Raw genomic sequence first — 23,759 nt, forward strand, 5'->3', positions numbered from 1 at the left:
GCATGTAAGACACAGGAAATGGGAGGGAAGCCACTGGAAACTGATGATGGAAAAGACTAAATTTAAGCCCATCCAACATCAGCAGCCAGATGTTCCAAGTACCAAGCCCACATTAGTATCTACTCCAAGGGCTGGGCCATCAAGGGCGCTGATGAGTACTGGAAAGCCCCCAAGACCAGATTTCTTTAGAGAAGAAACAAAACACCAAAATGAAACAAAACTACCAACGGTTTAGACCTGATTTTAAAAACAAACCAAAAAAAGGGGGCCCAAAGCAGGTTTCTTTGGCATGAAACAAACAGGTTCTGTTCTCAATCCTCGCCATTAAATTGGGTTTTGGATATAGAGGAAAAAAGTATGAGAAGCATAACCAAACACAATCAACTACAAAAACAAACCAAACTGAAATGGCTAAGATATTTCAATCTACAAACAGACATAAATTCCTGAGATAATTAGCAGTGTTGGGAGCACCTGTTCATATACTAAGATAATCCTCTCAATCTGTGCAAGAAAAGAGGAAGCAGAGTGACGGAAACAAAGGGTAAAAAAATGAAGAGTTTATGGGGCGCCTGGGTGGCTCAGCGGGTTAAGCCTCTGCCTTCAGCTCAGGTCATGATCTCAGGGTCCTGGGATCGAGCCCCGCATCGGGCTCTCTGCTCAGCAGGGAGCCTGCTTCCCCCTCTCTCTGTGCCTGCCTCTCTGCCTACTTGTGGTCTCTCTTTCTCTCTGTCCAATAAAAATAAATAAAATCTTTAAAAAAAAGAAAATGAAGAGTTTATCAAGAGTCCAGCCCACCACCTCAAAATTATGCTCAAGTATTCTGGAAGAGTCTAATAATATGACACATAAACCAGGAAGGCCCTGGATTTCAACATTGTACACACCCTCCTGGCCCTATGTCCACAGTTATGCAAATGAATCCAACAATAACGGGCAGCATGCATTTTCACCATGATAGACATCAACACAGACCTCACCTTGTCACTGTCATCATGACAAATGTGGTCGTGATGGATGGACTGGCACTGAAAAGAAGCACCAACACTACCTACAAGAAAAAGGGAGGAAAAGTTAAGATGCAGTAAGTCCTCACATTTAAACTGTTTTTCCAATTAAAGGTGCTTTTATATCTATTATCCCATCTAATCCTCAACAATATTCACAAGTAGGCTGGATAGGGATTATTGTTCACGCAGTTTAATTAAGCAAAACAAAACAGAGAGGTTGACTTGAACAAAGTAGTAGTCAGTGAAGTGGGTCTGAAACTAGCTCTCGTTGTTCAAACTCCTTATTCACCATTTTCTACTATACTGAGCAGTTTAGCTTTCAAAGGCCACCTAAATCAACATAACAGCTTTTAATAAGGCAAACCTTTCTAGAGGGTGCCTGGGTGGCTCAGCTGGTTAAGCAACTGCCTTCGGCTCAGGTCATGATCCTGAGTCTGGGGATGGATTCCCACATCGGACTCCCAGCTCCACAGGGAGTCAGCCTCTCCCTCTAGGATCTTCTCCTCTTTCATGTGCTCTCTCTCTCTTTCTCACTCAAATAAATAAGTAAAATCTTAAAAAAAAAAAAAAGAAAGAAAGAAATAAGTAAGAAAGATATATACCCCTCTTCAGACTACACAAACTTTCTCTGAGGAAAAAAGATTACCCTATAAATTCTTAGTATACAGATAATACAATCTAATACACAATCATATAAGATTACAAATAAGTTACTGCCTTAAAAGTATGTATTTTAATAGACGTATTTGTTAATTTGAAGAACTATCTCCTAATAGTAACTGTTTTTAATAGTGATATTTCTAACTAATCGGAAAATAAATGTTTATACAATAAATGATTAAAACAACTAATCAGTCATTTGAAAAAGTTTTGGTTCTTATGTCATACCATATAGAAAACGGTGGCTCAAAGATATAGGCAAATATAAAAAAACAGGAAGTCAGTTTTAAAAGAAAATGCAGACTAAAAAAAAAAAGGAAAATAAGGACTTGAAATATAATCTTGGAGTAAGAAAACCCTTTTGAAAGATAGCCAAAACAAAAACTACAAATAAAAAGTTAGCAGGCATGACTATCTACCTCGGGTGAGCAAAATCACTTCTCCTCAAGCATGAGAATTTGACTTAGGGATAATCCCTGTTAACCTGATTAAAACAATATGCCACATACATGACTTGGGAACATTGCTTATGATGGAAATTGCCAAACTAGTAAGCTGCATCTGGACTAGAAGTACAACAGACACTTAGTAGGAAGTCAGGTTTTGAGCTTCTCTGGGTCTGGTGACATGTAATGAAGGCATGTCCCTTGCAGAGGACCCTGGAAACTATGCCTTTGGAGTTCTCTACAGCACCAAAATGTGCATAACATTTTTTTGAATTTAAATTTCCAAAAGAGCACTTTGGAGAATATGAACTGCTACATGGACAAGGACTCCCACTATTTTTCTTTTTTTAAGATTTAAAAAAAAAAAAAAAAAAGATTTTATTTTTCAGTAATCTCTATATCCAATGTGGGGCTTGAACTCAAAACGCCAAGATCAAGAGTCCCATGCTTTACCAACTGAGCAAGCCAGGTGCTCCCGGACTTTCACTATCTTACTTACAGTTTCTGTCCTAAATCCTCCTGAAGAAAGTGGTACCAAGTGAGACCTACGGTGGTTTTACCGGTCTGGTAAACCTAAGATATCCCACTGCTACCTACCATATTCTGATGTCCAACTATTTCATGTGCAACTGAGAATGCTACCAACTAAACTTTGACACATTTTTAAAATATTAAACATTTTTTATTTCACACTTACTGAAGTAACTTTTAAAGGTAGATTTTTATTATATATTATTATTATGTGCTGATAAAAAGAAAATCATGTCAGAATGGCTAAGATCAAAAACTCAAGAAATAACAAATGGTGAGGATGTGGGGGAAAATTCTCATGCACTGTTGGTAGGAATGCAAGTTGGGACAGTCACTACAGAAACAGTATGGGGGCTCCTCAAAAAATTAAAAATAGGAGCACCTGGGTGGCTCAGTCAGTTAAGTGCCTGCCTTCAGCTCAGGTCATGATCTCAGAGTCCTAGAACTGAGCCCCATGTCTGGCTTCCCTGCTCAGCAGGGAGTCTGCTTCTCCCCCTCACTCTACCCCCTTCCCCTGGCCTGTGGTCTCTCTCTCAAATAACCAAATCTTTAAAATAAACAAACAAATAAAAACCTTCAACAGATATTACTCAAGATGGATCACAGAACTAAATGTAAAACACAAAATTATAAAACTTACAGAAGATAACAAAGGAGTAAATCCAAGAGACCTTAGGTTTAACAATCAGTTTTTAGGTACAACAACAAAAGCATAATCCATGAAAGAAAAAAAATTGGTAAGATGGACTTCGTTAAAATTAACTTCTGCTCTATGAAAGACGTTTAGAGAGTAAATATACAAACAAAAAGCCAAAAATGGTAGAAAATATTTGCAAAATGCATGTCTGGTAAAGGACTGGTATCTAGAAGTATTCTAAGAACTCAAAACTTGGGATGCCTGAGTGGCTCAGCAGGTAGGGCCTCTGCCTTCGACTCACATCATAGTCTCAGGGTCCTAAGATGGAGTCCCGCATCATAGGGCTCTCTGCTCAGTGGGCAGCCTGCTTCCCCCCACTCTCTGCCTACTTGTGCTCTCTCTCTCTGCCAAATTTAAAAAAAAAAACAACAACTCAAAACTCAACAGTAAGAAAACATACAACCAATTTTAAAATGGGCAGGGTTTCTCTTTGACCCCTGGTCCCGAATATCAGAATTCAATCCTTCGCTACTACTGGAAAAAAGAAGCATCCGAGAAGTGAAAGAATGCACAAAACTACAGCTTCCCCTCCCCAGCTGTCCCTGCCCCATAAGACAAAGATGTAGAGAGACTGCTCAAACTGAATTCCTGAAGAATAAAAACAGGTCTTAACACAGCTATGGGTAAGCTAACCAGAAGAAGTAGTACACAGCAGCAAAAGAAAAAAAAAGGGGGCCAATTTTTAAAACTTGAAAGAATCTAGTAGAGAATAAACCAAACATATTGTGTTAGTGACAGTGCTTACAATGAGTTTTCTGGTTCTTTTCAAAGGCATTTTACAAAATTATTATTCTGGCTCAAGAACCTACCCTGCCACCCATAGGCAGAGAAGGGGCCAGGGGGCCAAAGTGACAGTATGCTTCCAGGCAGACTTGGCTTGTTCTTCCACCTGGTGGCCCATTCAATGTTGCGCTACCAACATTACAGTTCTCACTCTGGGTTCTTAACTTGGGACCCAAGACTTTTATGGGAACAAAATTTTATCTTTATTATTATTAATTTAATATCAAATAGAAAAATTCATTCTCTTACGAATCTAGCAACAAATCACAGTCATATTGACAGTATTCGTGACTCCAATGGTAATAAAAACCACATATATTTTCATATAATAGTTGTTGCATGTACACGGAAATGTCACACATATCAATACTTTGAGGTTTTGTGATTTTTTTTTTCCACACATACCACTATTTTGAATTTATGACAGCTACTAGGAACACTGCTAAAATATGTTATCTAAATGTATTAATAAAGAGGCAAATATACTTTTACTGCAAATTAGCTTTCATTGTTGACAACCACGTTCCAGCATAACTTATTTTCTTTGTAATCTCATGCATTTTACTTTATGCAATTAAAAATATTCTCCTGGTAAGGGGCCTAATAAACTTCATCTGACTACCAAAGGAGTCCAAGACACACAACAAAAATAGTTAAAAATCCTACTTTAGGGCACCTGGGTGGCTCAGTGGGTTAAGCCGCTGCCTTCGGCTCGGGTCATGATCTCAGAGTCCTGGGATTGAGTCTCGCATCGGGCTCTCTGCTCAGCGGAGAGCCTGCTTCCCTCTCTCTCTCTGCCTGCCTCTCCATCTACTTGTGATTTCTCTCTGTCAAATAAATAAATAAAATCTTTAAAAAAAAAAAAAATCCTACTTTAGCCAGCAAAAGTTGCTGGGCCCAGGAGAACAAACCACATCAGAAACTTTGTAAGGGAAAAGAGACATGGAACATCCTGAGGGGAGTAAAAAAAAAAAATGTAGGAAGCTGAAGAGAAAAGAAATGAAGATTAGGGGCACCTGGGTGGATCAGTCAGTGGATCATCTGACTCTTGGTTTCAGTTCAGGTCACAATCTCAGCATTGTAGGATCAAGCACATCATCAGAATCCCCCCTTAGTGGGGAGTCAGCTTAAGTTTCTCTCCCTCTGCTCACCACCCTCCCCGCAACTGCACAAGTGCACACACTCCATCACTCTCTAAAAAAAAACTACTTCCCTCTCTCTCTCTCTGCCTGCCTCTCTGCCTACTGTGATCTCGCTCTGTCAAATAAATAAATAAAATCTTTTAAGGAAAAAAAAAAACTTAAAAAAAATCTTAAAAAATAAAAAAAGGAAAGAAATGAAGATTAAAGTCAGGGTATGAAGCCAACATTTAGAACTAGGGGACATAAAGAGGTCAAAGGTGAAACAGTGAAATGAAGTAGAGAAGTTTCAGAGCAACTGCCAAGAATGTGAGCTAGTGCTTTAATCCACAGAAGTAGGTAGTGATGTAAAGCAAAGACACTATTTGCCATGTTGCCAGAGACCACCACACTACCAGAGATCCATTAGTCAAGGTGGCCCTGGGTGGCTCAGTTGGTTAAATGGCTGACTCTTGATCTCAGCTCAGCTCTTGATCTCAGGGTTCTGAGTTCAAGCCCTCCACTGAGCTCCTCAATGGGTGTGAAGCCAGAAAAAAAAAAATCCAGTACTCAATTCTGAGTCCTCATTTTTCTTGATCTATTTACAGCAACTGACTCACTTGATTCTACTCTCCTTGAAACCCTTTTCCTCACTTGGCCTCACGGAAGGAAACGTCCCACATTACTGACTGCCAACATCTCAGTCCTATTTGCTAGATTCTCTTCATCTCCCCAATTTCTATGGAATGTTCCAAAGATTAATCCTCCAACTTCACTTTTCTATCTGTATTTACTCCTTTTGTGATCCCAACTAGTCCCATGGCTATATCCCCAAACCCTGACTCCCCCACCTCCCATGGCAAGGAAATCTACATTTCTATATCCTTCTTTCTACTCAGTATCACTTAGATGTCTAACTAGCATCTCACACATAACTTGCTCTAAATTGAGCTCTTGATCTTCCCCTCCAAAATTACCCCTCCTCCAGTTTCAGTAAATGACAAAACTATTCACCAGCTACTCTGCCAAAACCCTTGGCATCATCCTCAACTCCTCTCTTTCACTCATATCCCACATTTGATCAATTAGCAAATCCTGTTGGCACTTTCAAAATATGCCTGAAAGACAACTACTTCATATATTCTCCACTGCTACTACCTAAGTTAAAGCCTAGACTGAAGCAATAGCTTAACTGGTCTCCTTAGCTCCACTCCTTCCCTATGAACTTCCCTTACATCCCCCAGCACCAAATTTGTTCTCTATACAATGGCATGAATGACCCTTTAAATGTTCAGACAGATCCTGTCATTCCTCCTCTGAAAACTCTGGTTCCTCCTCTCACACAAAATAAAATCCAAGGTCCTTATACCCTTATACCTAAACATCTACAAGGTCCCACATGACCTGACTAACCTATACCTGTCTGATCTTACCTCCCACCACAACTCCTTTCCTAAAAGGGGAAATTAAAACACAGTAACACACACAGCAAATTATACTACAATGTAATACACTTAAAACACTGCCAAAGACCACTGTTCTTTGTAGGCAGTAAAATGGCTTTAGTCCCAGGCCTATCCGGAACTCTCATTCCCCTTTGTTGACACTCAGCATGATTTTCCAAATGACAAGTTCTCAAAAGGATATCTGGAATGTAAGTGAGACTCTTCTACACACTGCTTCGGGGAGATGGGGGAGGTTATACTGAGTTTGTGAAATACAACAATCTTCTTATATAAACATCAGCAGAAAAACACTGTTGAGACTTAAGCATACTCCTTGAAATTTGGACATAAAAAACAAGATGCATTAAACCACGAAACCAAACTACACAGACTTGGGTGAAGGATGCACTTATCTTGAAAGGTGGGTAGCTCTTTAAGTTGTAATATAAGTGTGGCACTTTGAGCACTGTGAGGATTATTCCTCAGTGCATTCATCTGAGATGGGAGTTTGCATTATTTAATGCAGAAATATAAAGTGGGCTCCTCTTAAAACTTCCTAGACTCAACAGCTAGCTGCCTGTGACCTCAGAAATGAAGATTTGAGGGTTTTAATTAAAACAGAGGTTTCAAAGTCAAAGGGATGAAAAATACAGCACAAAGAATATAGTTAGTGGCATTGTAACAGCATTGTATGGTGACAGATGGTAGCTACACTTGTGAGCAGAGCATAGCATAGAGACTTGTCAAATCATTAAATTATATACCTGAAACTAAATCAATGTATGTCAACTGTACTTCAATAAAAATATTAGTAAAATGTGCACTTGTTTAGATTTTTATTCATAAAGAATTTTCCAGATCTAATACTTTATGCTGAGAGGGATATTTCTAAAAACTACTTTTGGAGTACCTGGGTGGCTCAGTCCATTAAGTGTCCCACTCTGGATTTCAGCTCAGGTCGTGATCTCAGCGTTGCGAGATCAAGCCTAGAATCAGGCTACAAGGTGGGTGTGGAGCTTGCTTATTATTCCCTCTCTCCCTCTACCTCTGCCCCTCCCCCCAAATAGGTAAAAATTACTCTTGAATTTATTAATGTATTCATTTGCCAACAAGGAACTAACCTATGGTCAAAGCCTAACAGTTTAAAATAAAAAATAAAGTATTTCTCTTTTAATAAATAACTAAAATATGCTTTCAAAATGAAACAAAAGTGGGGGGTCCTGGGTGGCTCAGTTGGTTGAGCAACCGACTCTTAATTTCCGCTCAGATCATTATTTCAGGGCCATTTCAGGGTCAGGGGATTGAGCCCTGTGTTGACTCCACCCTCAGAAGGAAGTCCACTGCAGATTCTCTCCCTCTCCCACTGCCCCCCTCTTAATGTGCTCTCACTCTCTCCCTCTCAAATAAATAAATCTCTCAAAAAATTGAACAAAAATAAAATATAAAAAGTTGAACAGAAGACAAAACTAAATAAAATAAAAATGAAGGTCTGAGGCAGGTCCAAATTGGCAAAGGAATAGGAGACCTTAGTTTCTTCTGGTCCCAGGAAATCAGCTAGATAGCTATCAACTCATTCTGAACACCTGTGAACTCAACTAGCAATCTAAGAAAATAGCTGCAACTCTGCAAACAGAAAAGCGACCACATTCTGCAAGGTAGGAGGTGTGGAGAAGTGAATCCCTGGCAATAAATGGGAAGATAAACTGCAGAGGAAAGGAGCCTCCATCAGCTGGCACTAGAAAATGATACAGCAGGAGAGCACAAAATCAGAACTCTCAGAACTGCTCCAGTGAGGCAAGTAGCTGCCAGAAAGGCACTCAGGAAGCAAAGCAGGGACGAAAACCTAGGTGGGACAGTGTGGTCTAAAGATACTCAGGGTCACAGGAAGACTGGGGGTACCTGGGTGCAACAGAGTTTCCAGGCATTGGAGGCAGGAAGCGGGCTGCAATCAGCAAGCCCAGAAATGGGCTCCCAGCTCAGGGTTGCCATAAACCACAAACCGTGGTATGGTCAGTGGGTGGACTGCACTTTGAGCAGGGGCCCAGCAAGCAGCAGAACCCTTGAAACCCCCCTTTCCTCCCCTGGGAGGAACTGTGCAGGAGTGCGCCAAAGGAGTCTATAGCAGTTGAAGACTCAACAGGGGGTCCTGTGTGTGAGACAGAAACACTCGGTCACAGGCTGGGTGAGCACAGAGTGTAGACAGAGACCAGGGAGACAGGAATGACTGACTTTTCTCTGAGGGCATACTGAAGAGTAGGGCCCCAAGATTTCACCTCCTGGCTGGAGATTGGGAAGCTGCCATTTTCATTCTGATCTTCTAAAGCTGTGCGGAAAGCCTTCAGGGAACAAAAGCCACAAAGAGCAAACCGGAACAGATTACTTAGCCTGGGCCCTTGGCAACAGTGTACAGTCCTGAGAATCAGACAGGCCCCTCCCCAAGATGATCAGCAAGAACATCCAGCTAAGACCAAGCTTACCAATCACTGAGAATTGTAAAACTCTATCGCTAGGGGAAAATAGCATATAGAATTCATGTTTTTCCCCACATGATTCTTTGTCTCTCAATGTTTTTTCCTTTTTCAACCAGTTTCTGCATCAACTTTTTATTTTTATTTTTTTTTTAAAGATTTTATTTATTTATTTGACAGAGAGAAATCACAAGTAGATGGAGAGGCAGGCAGAGAGAGATAGGGAGGGAAGCAGGCTCCCTGCCGAGCAGAGAGCCCGATGCGGGACTCGATCCCAGGACCCTGAAATCATGATCTGAGCTGAAGGCAGCGGCTTAACCCACTGAGCCACCCAGGCGCCCTGCATCAACTTTTTAAAATCTTTTTAAAATTTTCATTTTTATAGTTATAATCTATCCTTCCACTGTATTTAATTTAATTTTGTATATATCTAAGTTTTCTTTCTTTATAATTTTGGGATACAAGTTCTTCTAACAGACCAGTTATATACCCAAAATCAAGCATATGGCTCTATTCTCTTCACCTGTATGATCAAATTCTTTTATTTTTCCCCTTCATTTTCTGTTTTTTGTTTTGTTTCGTTAAAGTCTTTTTAAATTTTTATCTTTAGAGTTATACTCTACCCTTTCAATGTATTTTGTTTAATTAATTTATTTTTTTTTCAGTGTAACAGTATTCATTGTTTTTGCACCACACCCAGTGCTCCATGCAATTCGTGCCCTAATACCCACCACCTGGTTCCCCCAGCCTCCCACTCCCAACCCCTTCAAAACCTTCAGATTTGTTTTTCAGAGTCCAGAGTCTCTCATGGTTGACCTCCCCTTCCAATTTCCCTCAACTCCCTTCTCCTCTCCATCTCCCCTTGTCCTCGATGCTATTTGTTATGCTCCACAAATAAGTGAAACCATATGATAACTGACTCTCTCTGCTTGACTTATTTCATTCAGCATAATCTCTTCCAGTCCTGTCCATGTTGCTACAAAAGTTGGGTATTCATCCTTTCTGATGGAAGCATAATACTCCATAGTGTATATGGACCACATCTTCTTTATCCATTCGTCCACTGAAGGGCATCTTGGTTCTTTCCGCAGTTGGGCGACCGTGGCCATTGCTGCTATAAACAATGGGGTACATATGGCCCTGTCTTTTACTTTTCATTTACAGCTACATTCTATCCTTTCACTGTATTTAATTTTATTTTTGCATATACAAGTTTCTCTTTCTTTATAATTTTGAGATCCAGTTTTCTAACAAACAGACCAATATACTCGCTCCTGTGTGTATCCATACCCACATACCAATACACATGTCCAGTGTATTGCTCTATTCTGTCCAGGTGTCTGATTATATTATCTTTTTTTAAGCAGCAAGAAGTGTGCTGGGCCCATATTATCTTTTTTATTTTTTTTATATTTTATTCTTTGGTTTCATGACTCTTCTGATTTGTTTAGTGTATATTCCTCTGGGGTTCTTGTTGCCATTATATTCTTTGGTTCTCTTGTTCATCTATGCATCTCTGGATAGAATGACAAGATAAAAAAAACTCACCTTAAAAAAGAGAACAAGAGGGACGCCTGGGTGCTCAGTGGGTTAGGGTTAAACTCCTGCCTTTGACTCAGGATCAAGTCCTGGCTCAGCAGGGAGCAGGCTTCTCCCTATCCTCCCTGCTCCTGCTCTCTCTCACTATTCTATCTCTCCAATAAATAAATAAAAATATTAAAAAAAAAAAAAAGAACAAGACACAGTACACTACCAGTAACCTAATCGATACGGGTATAAGATGGCATAAAATGTCAGAACTAGAGTTCAGACTAATGGTTATAAAGATACCACCTGGGCTTGGGCGCCTGGGTAGCTCAGTGGGTTAAGCCGCTGCCTTCGGCTCAGGTCATGATCTCGGGGTCCCGGGATAGAGTCCCGAATCTGGCTCTCTGCTCAGCAGGGAGCCTGCTTCCTCCTCTCTCTCTCTCTCTGCCTCTCTGCCTACTTGTGATCTCTGTCTGTCAAATAAATAAATAAAATCTTTAAAAAAAAAAAAAAAAAGATACCACCTGGGCTTGAAAACAGCACAGAAGACACCAGAGAATCCCCTTCTGGAGAAATAAAAGAACCAAAATCTAATCAAGTCAAAATCAAAAGGTTATTAACGAGATGCAATAAAAATGGAGACCCTAACTCCTAGGATAAATGAGGCAGGAGAATTAGTGATATAGAAGACAACATGATTAAGATTAAAGAAGCTGAGAGGGATGCCTGGGTGGCTCAGTCAGTTAAGTAGCTGCTTTTGGCTCAGGTCATGATCCCGGGGTCCTCGGATCAAGTCCCGCATTGGGCTCCTTTCTCGGCAGGGAGCCTGCTTCTCTCTCTCTCTCTGCCTCTGCCTGCCTCTCTGCCTGTCAAATAAATAAATAAAATCTTAAAAAAAAAAAAAAAGCAACTGAGAAAAAGAAAGATAAACCACTGGACAACAAGAGGCGAATTCGAGAGATAAGTGATACATAGAAGAGAAACAGTATTAGAATAATTGGGACCCCAGAAGAGGAGAAAAGAAAGGGGGTGCAAAGGTATACTGGAGCAAATTACAGCCGAGAACTTCCCTATTCTGGTGAAGGAAACAGACATCCATGTCCAGAGAACTTCTCTCAAAAATCTGTAAAAATAGGTCATACCAAAATATATTATAGTGAAACTCCCAAAATCTCAGAGACAAAAAGCTCAGGGTGCAAAAGGTCCATAACCTGTAAGAGTAGAAACATTAGACTGGCAGCAGACCTATCCACAGAGACCTGGCAGGTCAGAAAGGACTGGCATAATATATTCAGGATGCTAAATGAGAAACATATGCAACCAAGAATACTTTATCCAGCTAGGATATCATTCAAAATAGAAGGAGAGATAAAAAGCTTCCAGGAAAAACAGAAGCTAAAAGAATTTGTGATCACCAAAGCAGCCCTACAAGAAATATTAAAAGGGATCCTCTAAACAAAGAGAGAGCCCAAAAACAAACATAGACCAGAAAGGAAAAGAGACAAGAGACAATAAAAGTGACTTTACAGGTAATACAATGGCATCAAATTCCTATCTTTCAATAGTTACTCTGAATGTAAATGAGCTAAATGCCCCAATCAAAACACACAAGGTATCAGATTGGATAACAAGTAAGACCCATCAATATGCTGTCAATATGCTGTCTGCAAGAGACTCATCTGAGACCCAAAGACACACCAATTTTAAGGTGAGGGGGGTGGAAAACCATTTATCATGCTAAAGGACATCGAAAGAAAGCTGGGCTGGCAATCCTTATATCAGACAAATTAGATTTTAAACCAAGACTGTAATAAGAAATGAGGAAGGGTACTGTATCATACTTAGAGAGTCTATCCAACAAGAAGATCTAACAATTGTAAATATTTATGCCCCTAACAGGAGCAGCCAATTATATAAAGCAATTAACAACAAAATTAAAGAAACACATCGATAATAATACACTAACAGTGGGGGACTTTAACACTCCCATCAATGCAATGGACAGATCACCAACGCAGAAGATCAACAAGGTTCTGAAACAAGGGCTTTGATTAACACACTGGACCAGATGGACTTCACAAATATATTCAGAACATTCCACCCTAAAGCACATTCTTCTCTGGTGCACATGGAATAGTCTCCAGAATAGATCATATCCTGGGTCACAAATCAGGTCTCAACCAGTACCAATAGATTAGGATTCTTCTCTACATATATTTCAGACTACAATGCTTTGAAACTGCAACTCAATCACAAGAGGAAATTTGGAAAGAACTCAAATACATAAAGGCCAAAGAGCATCCTATTAAAGAATGAATAGGTCAACCAGGAAATTAAAGAATTTAAAAATTCATGGGAACAAATGAAAAGGAAAACACAACTGTTCAAAACCTTTGGGAAAGGTTTAGGAAAGGCAGTCCTAAAAGGGAAGTATATAGCAATACAAGCCTTTCTCAAGAAACAAAAAAGGTCTCAAACACACAACGAAACCTTACACTTAATAGGAGCAGAGAAAGAACGGAAACTAAAGCCTAAAGCCAGCAGAAGAGAAATAAAGATTAGAGCAGAAACCAGTGAAACAGAAACCAAAAGAATAGAACAGATCAACCAGGGACGCCTGGGTGGCTCAGTTGATTGGACAACTGCCTTCCACTCAGGTCATGATCTCGGAGTCCCACATCGGGCTCCCAGCACCACGGGAGTCTGCTTCTCTCTCTCCTTTCTCCTCACTCATGCTCTCTCTCCCTGTCTCTCTCTCAAATAAATAAATAAAATCTTAAAAAAAAAAAAAAAGAACAGATCAACGCAGCTGGGAGGAGGAGAAATCACAAGCAACACTGAAGAAATACGAACAATTATAAGAACATATTATGATATATGGCTCTGTCAGTTAAGCAACTGACTTCAGCTTGGGTCAGGATCTCAGGGACCTAGGATAAAACCTTGTTTGAGGCTCCTTGCTCTGCAGGGGACCTGCTTCTCCCCCTCTGCCTGCCACTCCCCCTACTTGTGCTTGCTCTCTCACTCTCTCTCTCTCTGACAAATAAAATCTTTAAAAAACAATATATATATATATATATATATATATATATATCCAACAAATTAGACAATCTGGAAGAAATGGATCCATTCCTAGAGATGTATAAAATACCAAAACTGAACAAGGAAGGGGGTGCTTGGGTGGCTCAGTCATTAAGCATCTGCCTTTGGTTCAGGTCATGATCGCAGGGTCCTAAGATCAAGACCCACATTGGGCTCCCTTCTCAGCAAGAAGCCTACTATCCTGCTCCCATTCCCTCTGTTTGTGTTCCTGTTCTCACTGTCTCTCTCTCTCACAGTCAAATAAATAAAATCCTTAAAAAAAAAAAAAAAAAAAAAACCTGAACCATGAAGAAACAGAAAACCTGAAGAGGCCCATAACAGGCAAGGAAATTGAAGCAGTCATCAAAAATCTCCCAACAGGGACGCCTGGGTGGCTCAGTTGGTTGGACGACTGCCTTCGGCTCAGGTCATGATCCCGGAGTCCCGGGATCGAGTCCCGCATCGGGCTCCCAGCTCCATGGGGAGTCTGCTTCTCCCTCTGACCTTCTCCTCGCTCATGCTCTCTCTCACTGTCTCTCTCTCAAATAAATAAATAAAATCTTTAAAAAAAAAAAAAATCTCCCAACAAACAAGAGCCCAGGGCCAGATGGCTTCCCAGGGGAATTCTACCAAACATTTAAAGAAGGCTTAATACCTATTCTTCTGAAACTGTTCCAAAAAATAGAAATAGAAGGAAAACTTCCAAACTCATTTTATAAGGCCAGCATTATCTTGATCCCCAAATCAAAGACCCCACCAAAAAGGGGAATGACAGACCAATATCCCTGATGAACATGGATGCAAAAAATCTCACCAAAATCCTAGCCAAGAGGATCCAACAGTACATTAAAAGGATTATTCACCCTGGGGGCGGGGTGGTGGATTCCAATGTGATACAATACATTAAAAAAAGAAAGGACAAGAACCATGTGATACTCTCAATAGATGCAGAAAAAGCATGTGACAAAGTACAGCATTCTTTCCTGATCAAAAGTCTTCATAGTATAGGGACAGAGGGAACATACCTCTATATCATAAAAGCCATCTATGAAAAACCCACAGTGAATATCATTCTCAATGGGGAAAAACTGAGAGCTTTCCCCTAAGATCAGGAACACGGCAGGGATGTCCACTATCACCATTACTGTTCAACATAGTATTAGAAGTCTTAGCCTCAGCAATCGGACAACAAAAAGAAATAAAAGGCATCTGAATTGGCAAAGAAGTTGTCAAACTCTCACTTTTTGCAGATGATATGATACTTTATGTGGAGAACCCAAAGTACTCCACCCCAAAACTGCTAGAACTCACACAGGAATTCAGTAAAGTGGCAGAATATAAAAAAAATCAATGCAGAGAAATCAGTTCCATTTCTACACATCATCAACGAGACAGAAGAAAGAAATTAAGGACTCGATGCCATTTACAACTGTACCCAAAACCATAAGATGCCTAGGAATAAATTTAACCAAAGGGGCAAACAATCTGAACTCAGAAAACTACAGAATACTCATGAACTGAGGAAGACATAAAGAAACGGAAAAACATACCATGCTCATGGAATGGAAGAACAAATACTGGGAAAATGTCTATGCTACCTAGAGCAATCTAGACATTTAATGCAATCCCTATCAAAATATCATCAAGTTTTTTCCCAGCTCAAATAATCCTAAAATTTTATGGAACCAGAAAAGCCCCCGAACAGCCAGAGGAATGATGAAAAAGAGAAACAATGCTGCTGGCATCACAATTCCGGACTTCAAGCTCTATTACAAAGCTGTAATCATCAAGACAGTATGGTACTGGCACAAAAACAGACATACATATCAGTAGAACAGAACAGAGAACTCAGAAATGGACCCTCAATTCTATGGTTAACTAATCTTCGACAAAGCAAGAAAGTATATCCAGTGGAAAAAATTGTCTCTTCAACAAAAGGCATTGGGAAAACTGTACCATTTCCTTACACCACACTCAAAAATAGATTCAAAATGAATGAAAGACCTAATTGTGAAACAGGAATCCATCAAAATCCTAAAGAACACATCCAGCAACCTCTTCCACCACAGCTGCAGCAACTTCTTCCTAGACACGTTGCCAAAGGCAAGAGAATCAAGGGCAAAAATGAACTACTGGGACTTCATCAAGATAAAAGGTCTCTCTGCATAGCAAAGTAAACAGTTTACAAAACCAAGAGACAGCTGACAGAATGGAAGAAGATATCTGCAAATGATATATCAGATAAAGGGCTAGTATCCAAAATCTCTAAGAATTCACCTAACTCAACACCCAAGGAACAAATAATCCAATCAAGAAATGGGCAGAAGACAGGAACAGACATTTCTGCAAAGACAACCAGAGAATTCAAGGAGCACCCTCCCGACCATGAACAGCATTCTTGAGGTGAACTATCCCCTTTTCTTCTTTCTCCTTTTGAGACCCTGTTCAAAAAAATAGCTTGGTGGCAACTGTTAAGACACTCTGCTCTAAGAATCAATTGTTAGCATACGTGTATGGACAAATATTTTTACTCCACTCCTTTTGCTAATAAGATCCAGTCCAAACCCGTGATGGTTTCTGAGAAAAGTACCTTGGAGAAGGCAGCTGAGACCAACCTATAAACAGTTTACATTGCTTTTAGATCCTTTAGGACACTGGAATAGGCCCCTGCACATAGGAGATATTCTACACGTGTATAATTGCTGGTTCTGAAGTTCTGAAATCTGGTCCTGTTTTGTAAAGGCATTAACAGCCCTTTTAAATCAGTCTTTTGAAAACTTAAAGTAGCCTACCAGCCACCACAATCCAAATAATTGATACAGATGCTAAAAATCATCTGAACTCAATCAGTAATATAAAACTAAGCATGTATATTTGTTCATCCTACATGAAGAGCGACAAGTAGACTTAAAAAAAAAAAAATCCATCCCCAAGAATCCTGCTTGTACTTTTTTTTAAGTTTTATTATTTATTTTTAGAAATGTCTACAACCTTCAAACTCACAACCCTGAGATCAAGACTCACATGCTAAGAGCTTCTCCTGCTTATACCTCTAAAGTAACTGTCACTACAATTACTGTCTAAAAGACACACTCAGCACTAAAGTCTAATTTTTTTGGTTCTGCTCCCATTTACTGTTCTTTTAGGATCTTTTCCTTTCACTCTAGCAGAATTTTTTTTTTAAGTGCCTGATTTTTATAGCACGACATGAAAACATACTGCATCTTATCCAATACTTCGCCCAGAGGTTGCTAAATTTTGGAAGACGATGTCTCTGGGTTTTAATCACATCACTCACAATAGCCTTCACAATTACTACTGGGATAGCAGATTCATGGCACAGCTGCAAAGAAATATACTAAGAGACTTCTGAGTCTTAATAACCAACTAACAAGGTCTGTTTTCTGCTCCAAAGATTCAAGTACCCAACTGTTTAAACCCAACTTTATTTACTCACCTATTCTCAATGTTGTAAGCATTCTCCAAGTGAACTTAACAACAAAATAGACTGCACTGTTTTTAGAAATCTTACTTAAATCTTACTACGGCTCTATCAGATGATATACTTTAAGACATTATTAATGTTAGGTAAATAACAAGTGAAGAAAAATCTTACTCTGTGAGGATCAGCTGCCTATTTACTATTACAGTAAGAACTTATTGTTACTTCTAGCTAAGTAGAGCAGAAAATTAAATTTCAGTCTCGGGTTGTTTTACACAGGTTTATTGAGATACAACTCATATACCATAAAATTCATTCATAAAAGTATAAAATTAATTTTTTAGTATATTCATAAAGCTATGCAACCGTCATCACAATCAATTTTAGAACATTTTCTCACTCTGAAAAGAAATCCAAGGCCATTACCTCATTTTCTCCCTCTACAAGCCCCTGACAACCACTAATCTAATTTGTGTATATGCCCACTCCCGACATTTCTTGTAAGTGGGATCATTAAGCAGGTGGCCTTTGTAATGGATTTTCACCTAGCACCTTGTTTGCAAGCTCCACCCATATTCAGAACGTATAACTCATTCCTTTTTATAAAAATAATATTCCTGTGTATGGATAACCATACTTTGCTCATCCATTTATCAACTGATGGGTTATACAGGTTATTTCCACTTCAGTAATATTATGAATAACGCTATTATAACATTCTTATTTAAGCTTCTGTGTGGATGTTTCTTTTTGTTTCTCTTGAGTAGAACTGCTGGATCATATGGTACCTCTACTCAACCTTTTAAGAAACTGACAAAGTGTTTCCCAAAGTGGCTGCCATCACACTGCAATTCTACCAGTAGTATGTAAGGATTCCTCTGGTTGTTTCTTGAGTAGAAGGACCACTGAAGCCAAGCCTAGACACAGCTGAGTCATTTACTGAAAAATGAGATCTTAAGCAAGTCATTTAACAAATCATATGCCTCCCATCCATAAAGTGGGAATAACAGTAACATAGACTTTAGAGTTGTTCTGAGAGTTATTATTAAGATTAAATGTATGAAAATGCTCACAGCACAGTGCCTGGCCCATAACAATGCAGGAAATGGTAATATAATTAACACTTCTGTTCAAACAAGGCTGCTGATTTGCCTGTGAGACACTGCCTACCTCCTTAACTTTTTGCTAGAACTCTCTCACTGCACTCATCATACTGTAATTTTTTGGTTGCATGTCTGTATCTTCAACCAGATCATAAGCTCCTTAATTTACCTTTCATATTCTAGCATGGAATACATTTCCCAATTCATGACAGGCAAAATGCAGAAACAAAAGAAGGTTGAAAGGAACTGCAAAAATGACAGAGGGGAAGGGAGAAAAAAGGAAAATGGGAAAGAAAGGGGGAAAAGCCTTCCTCATCATCTCCCTCCCTTCACTGACCTATACTACAGTCACTCCCTCGACCCTCCCAGCCTCCGTGAGATATAATTATGCTTTCCTTCCTTCTCCCATTCAAGCTGCTTACACCTCATAGTATGTCTCATAGATAATAGTTTTTTTTAAGATTTTATTTACTTGACAGAGATCACAAGTAGGCAAGAGAAGCAGGCAGGGGTGGGGGGCAGGGAAACAGGCTCCCCACCAAGCGGAGAGCCCGATGCGGGGCTCTATCCCAGGACCCAGAGACCATGACCTGAGCCGAAGATAGAGGTTCAACCCACTGAGCCATCCAGGCACCTCATATATAATAATTAAATACAGATAAATTCTATTTTCCCTGCTGGACTACATTTTCCAGAGTCAGAGATTTACCTTTATTCATCTTTATTACCTGTGTAGAGCCCAATGCCAAGTTTTGTTCACAGTAGACCCTACTTAAAAAGTACTGAATAAAGATGTGCAATCAAGTAAGTCTGACTTTATGCCTAACAAAAAGGAATCAACCAAGAGAAGCAAGTAGATTACAAATAGACAGATAAAATAAGACACCGGTAGGGGAATTGTGCTTTCTTATACTCAGGGCTGTAAGTCTTGAATGGTCCACTCTAAAGAGAGCCCTGAGCCATTTCTGAGTACCTAACTCTGTACCAGACACCTGTGTATAAGATACTGCAAAAAGCAAGCAAGGTTCCTTGCTCTTTGGAGCTTATAGCTCAGTAAAGAGCACTTGCTTTCTATCCTGAAGGTTCTAATCTCATTCCTACTCCAGAAATTTTATCTCTGCAGTTGCTTCATTCATTCATATTTATCAAACCTCCATTATGTGTCGGATCTATCCCAGGCACCAGGAACATGGGAATAAATAAATAAGACAAAGTTTCTGTTCTTTTACTTAATCTTATATTTTAACCTATTCTACAAAGATGAATTCTCAGTCAATAATTCCATGACATTCTAGCAAGTAATAACACAGACATAAGTTTGAAAAGTAAAAAATAATGAAATGGTTTATGATGAAAAAAGAATTCCTCTGCCCTATTCCCAGGCTCCCTTCACAGAGGCAAGTATCCTCAAATGTTTTAGGTATTTCCTCTAGTACTAATAACAATTTTTCTAAGTAACATGCTTATATGACTATTTCTTGGTTATCAATTTTATGAATTATTTATCAAATTTCTGTCATGCTATTACAAGATTCTTCCATCCCTCCTATTCTATACTTCCCCTCTCATTCAGTCCTCCAACATAATTATATCACATCTGAATTTGTATCAAAATTATGGTCATTGAAATTTCAGAAATAGGTAAGATCTCTTAAGTTGTAGCCAGAGAAAAGAAGATGACCAAGAGGTAAAATTTTTTGAATAATGAAAAATAAGGGAAGGGATGAGGAGTAGTTATTAAAGGAGAGAGCAGCACCGGGGTGACTCAGTTGCTAAGCATCTGCCTTCGGCTCAGGTCATGATCCCAGAGTCCTGGGATCGAGCCCTGCATCAATGTTCCTGCTTGGCAGGAGGCCTACTTCTCCCTCTCCCACTCCCCTTCTTGTGTTCTCTCTCTCTCTCTCTCTCTCTCGCTGTCACATAAGTAAATAAAATCTTTTTTAAAAAAGAAGAAAAAGAAGAGAAGACAGAAGAAAATAGAAACAAGGTGAGAGATTGGGGACTACAGGAAGAGTAAGGAGGAAGTGATTGATTAGATCAGTTTTCTTAAGTTTTAATAAGAGGCTAAGTAGTAAAGGGAATGGTTCCACTTTTTACTTTATTTGAGTGAAAACAGGACTTCAGATAGGAAGGCGGGGTGGGGGATTCAGTTTCCAGAGCATCTCCTTATTCTTTGTGAGAGGACATAAAGAGAATAAAGAAATTGTGAATCCAAACAAAAATATGGCCTAAATGCAATCCATTCCTTGCAGTGTAAAATAAATAATCTAACTAGTGTTTCTAGGCACTCTCACTCAACTTCAAACTAATCCAAGTCTTGGGGTGTCTGCGTGGCCCAGTTGGTGAAACATGCAATTCTTGACCTCAGGGTTGCAAATCTGAGCCTCACAGTGGGTGCAGAGATTACTTTAAAAAAAAAAAAAAAAAAAAAGGTGGCGCCTGGGTGGCTCAGTGGGTTAAAGCCTCTGCCTTCGGCTCAGGTCATGATCTCAGGGTCCTGGGATTGAGTTCTGCATCAGGCTCTCTGCTTGGCAGGGAGCCTGCTTCCTCCTCTCTCTCTCTCTGCCTGCCTCTCTGCCTACTTGTAATCTCTGCCTAATAAATAAATAAAATCTTAAAAAAAAAAAAGAAAAAGAAAAATTGCTACTAAGACATATGTAAACCAGTACATTTTCTAAAAAGAGAATTTGCCAATGGGGGGGGGGCACATATGCTTTAAACCACATATTCCAATTCCAAGTGTTCATTTTACAAATTATGCTAGCACTCAGGCACACTCATATAGACACAAATTATGCATCATAATTTATTACATGTCTCCCAAGATCAGAACTGGCTCCATGAAGGTAGTTAATTCCCTCTACTTTATACTCTGTGATCCTATGTGCAAGGAACAGTGCCTAGCGTACAGCAGGTACTCAATAAATGTTTGGTCAACTGAATGAGTAAAAGCTAAGATTTTAAGAATTTAAATGTCTATCAAGAAAGGAACACTCTACAACTGTAAAGCTGTAAAGGCAAGGGAAGAAAGTTCTTTATGTACTGATAAAAAATGAGCTCCACTGTATACTGTTAAGGGGAAAAAGGCCATGTGTGGAACAGCATAGTGGACCACCACTGTGTTTAAAAAAATGGGGCAGTACAGATGTACAGAAATGTCTCTAGGTTTAGGAAGAAGTAGGAGGCTGGAGGACAGGTGTCAAAGAAAGTCTTTTTTTTTTTTTTTAAAGATTTTATTTATTTGGCTAAGAGACAGACCACGCACAGAAGCAGGTGGGGCAGCAGGCAGCAGGGGAAAGAGAAGCCCCTCGATGTGGGGCTCAATCCCAGTATCTTGGAACCATGACCTGAGCAGAAGGTAGAACTGACTGAGCCACGCAGTGCCTCAGAAAGTCTTTCCACTGTATACTTTATTTTTTTTGAATTTTGAACCACATAAATCTATTATCTCTTCAAAAAATAAATTTTAGGGCGCCTGGGTGGCTCAGTGGGTTAAGCCGCTGCCTTCGGCTCAGTTCATGATCTCAGGGTCCTGGGATCGAGTCCCATATCGGGCTCTGCGCGGCGGGGAGCCTGCTTCCTCCTCTCTCTCTCTGCCTGCCTCTCTGCCTACTTGTGATCTCTCTCTGTCAAATAAATAAATAAAATCTTTTAATAAATAAATAAATAGAAATAAATTTTAGGGGCACCTGGGCGGCACAATCAGTTAAGCATCCAACTCCTGGTTTCAGCTCAGGTAGTGATCTCAGGATTATGACATCGGGCCCACAGAGGGCCCCGTGCTAAGTGTGGAGTCTGCTTCAGATTCTCTCCTCTGCCTCTGCCCTTTCCACTAGTGTACTCACACATGCATGCATTCTCTTTCTCTCTCAAATAAATAAATTTTAGAAAAGAGACCAGTCCTACTCTAAATTACAATGGTTGTAAAATGAAGCAAACGCTTAAACACACTTGAGGTTAGCAAGTTGAAATATGAGGCAAACACCAGAGTCATAATTTTTGAAACTTGTACCTAAGAATTATATACCTTCCAAAACACAAGTAGAAAGTAGGTGGGAGGGGTGCTTGGGTGGCTCAGTGGGTTAAGCCTCTGCCTTCGGCTCAGGTCATGGTCTCAGGGTCCTGGGACTGAGTCCTGCATCAGGCTCTCTGCTCAGTGGGGAACCTGCTTTCCCCTTTCTCTCTGCCTGCCTACTTGTGATCTCTGTCAAATAAATAAATAAAATATTTTAAAAAAAAAAAGTAGATGGGATGAAATTAGTAATTTATATTATTCTCTGAAGTTTATATAGTTGCTGGCTGGATAACAGGGCATCATTCAGAGGGAGAAACTGAATTTGAAAAATCAACAATAGTTAATCATCAGTTCTGATTTTTAAATATTCAGAGACAACTGTTGATGCCTTGGCCTTAGTGAAATTTTCTAGGCAGCAAATATAATCTAGTACTTTGCAGTTCTGTGTTTTCATAGCTACCAAAACTTCGAGATTTTTATTTCCTAAAAAATATCACCAGTTCCAAAATGGCAAAACAATTCATTTAAATGTTAAGCTTCCCAGATGATGCTGTCAGCTCCTAATGCTAAGGACAGTGTCTGCATGTGTATTCATAATTGTGTAATAAAGTTTTGTGGAGGAGTCTTTTGTTGAAATTAGGCTTTTATCACATCTAAGTGGTAGCAGGGTGTTTTGTTTTTTATGAAGGGGGTGCCAAAAATATGAAGAGTTGGTAGAAAAGTAAAATATTGGGAAAGTACATTGTAAAATATCTGGGGAAGCCAAATCATCTCAACGGGACACCTGACATTAACTGATAATCCAAATGAAGAGAGATCTCAATTCAGTCTGGAAAGACCTAAACCAGCCAGCAACTTTTCTGAAAGATGACTCCCCATTATTAAAATAGTAATAATAGGGCGCCTGGGTGGCTCAGTGGGTTAAGCCACTGCCTTCGGCTCAGGTCATGATCTCAGGGTCCTGGGATCGAGTCCCGCATAGGGCTCTCTGCTCAGCAGGGAGCCTGCTTCCCTCTCTCTCTCTCTCTGCCTGCCTCTCCATCTACTTGTGATTTCTCTCTGTCAAATAAATAAATAAAATCTTTAAAAAAATAAATAAATAAATAAATAAAATAGTAATAATAGACTTAAATAGCGTATTTTAGGGGCACCTGACTGGAGGAGGGTGGGACTCTTAATCTTGGGCTTAGGAGTTTGAACCCCACATTACTTAAAAAAAATTGTTTAATTTTTAAAAATTTATTTATTTGAGAGAAAGAGAATGAGCAGGGGGAAAGGCCGAGGGGGGGAGAAAGAGGGGAGAAGACTCCCTACTAAGCAGGAAGCCCAACGGGGGACTCAATTCCAGGACCCTCAGATCATGACCTGAGCTGAAGGCAGACACCTAAATGACTGAGCCACCAAAGTGCCCCTAAATAAATAAATCTTAAAAA

At 39.7% G+C, this 23,759-nt stretch overlaps 1 protein-coding gene across 4 annotated transcripts in view; it reads right to left on the bottom strand.

Annotated features, from left to right (window-relative positions):
• Nucleotides 1-23,759, bottom strand: part of RNF38 (ring finger protein 38) — a 138,462-nt gene that overhangs the window by 67,592 nt on the left and 47,111 nt on the right. For all 4 annotated transcript variants that reach the window (XM_045081572.1, XM_004747602.3, XM_013053772.2 and 1 more), the window contains one exon: nucleotides 981-1,051. In XM_045081572.1, coding sequence (XP_044937507.1) covers nucleotides 981-1,051 — 71 coding nt within the window. Of the gene's footprint in view, nucleotides 1-980; nucleotides 1,052-23,759 lie in introns of those variants that run through there.

This window comes from Mustela putorius, unplaced genomic scaffold (assembly GCF_011764305.1).
Source record: "Mustela putorius furo isolate JIRA1106 unplaced genomic scaffold, ASM1176430v1.1 tig00000580_pilon_pilon_pilon, whole genome shotgun sequence".
NCBI lineage: Eukaryota > Metazoa > Chordata > Mammalia > Carnivora > Mustelidae > Mustela > Mustela putorius.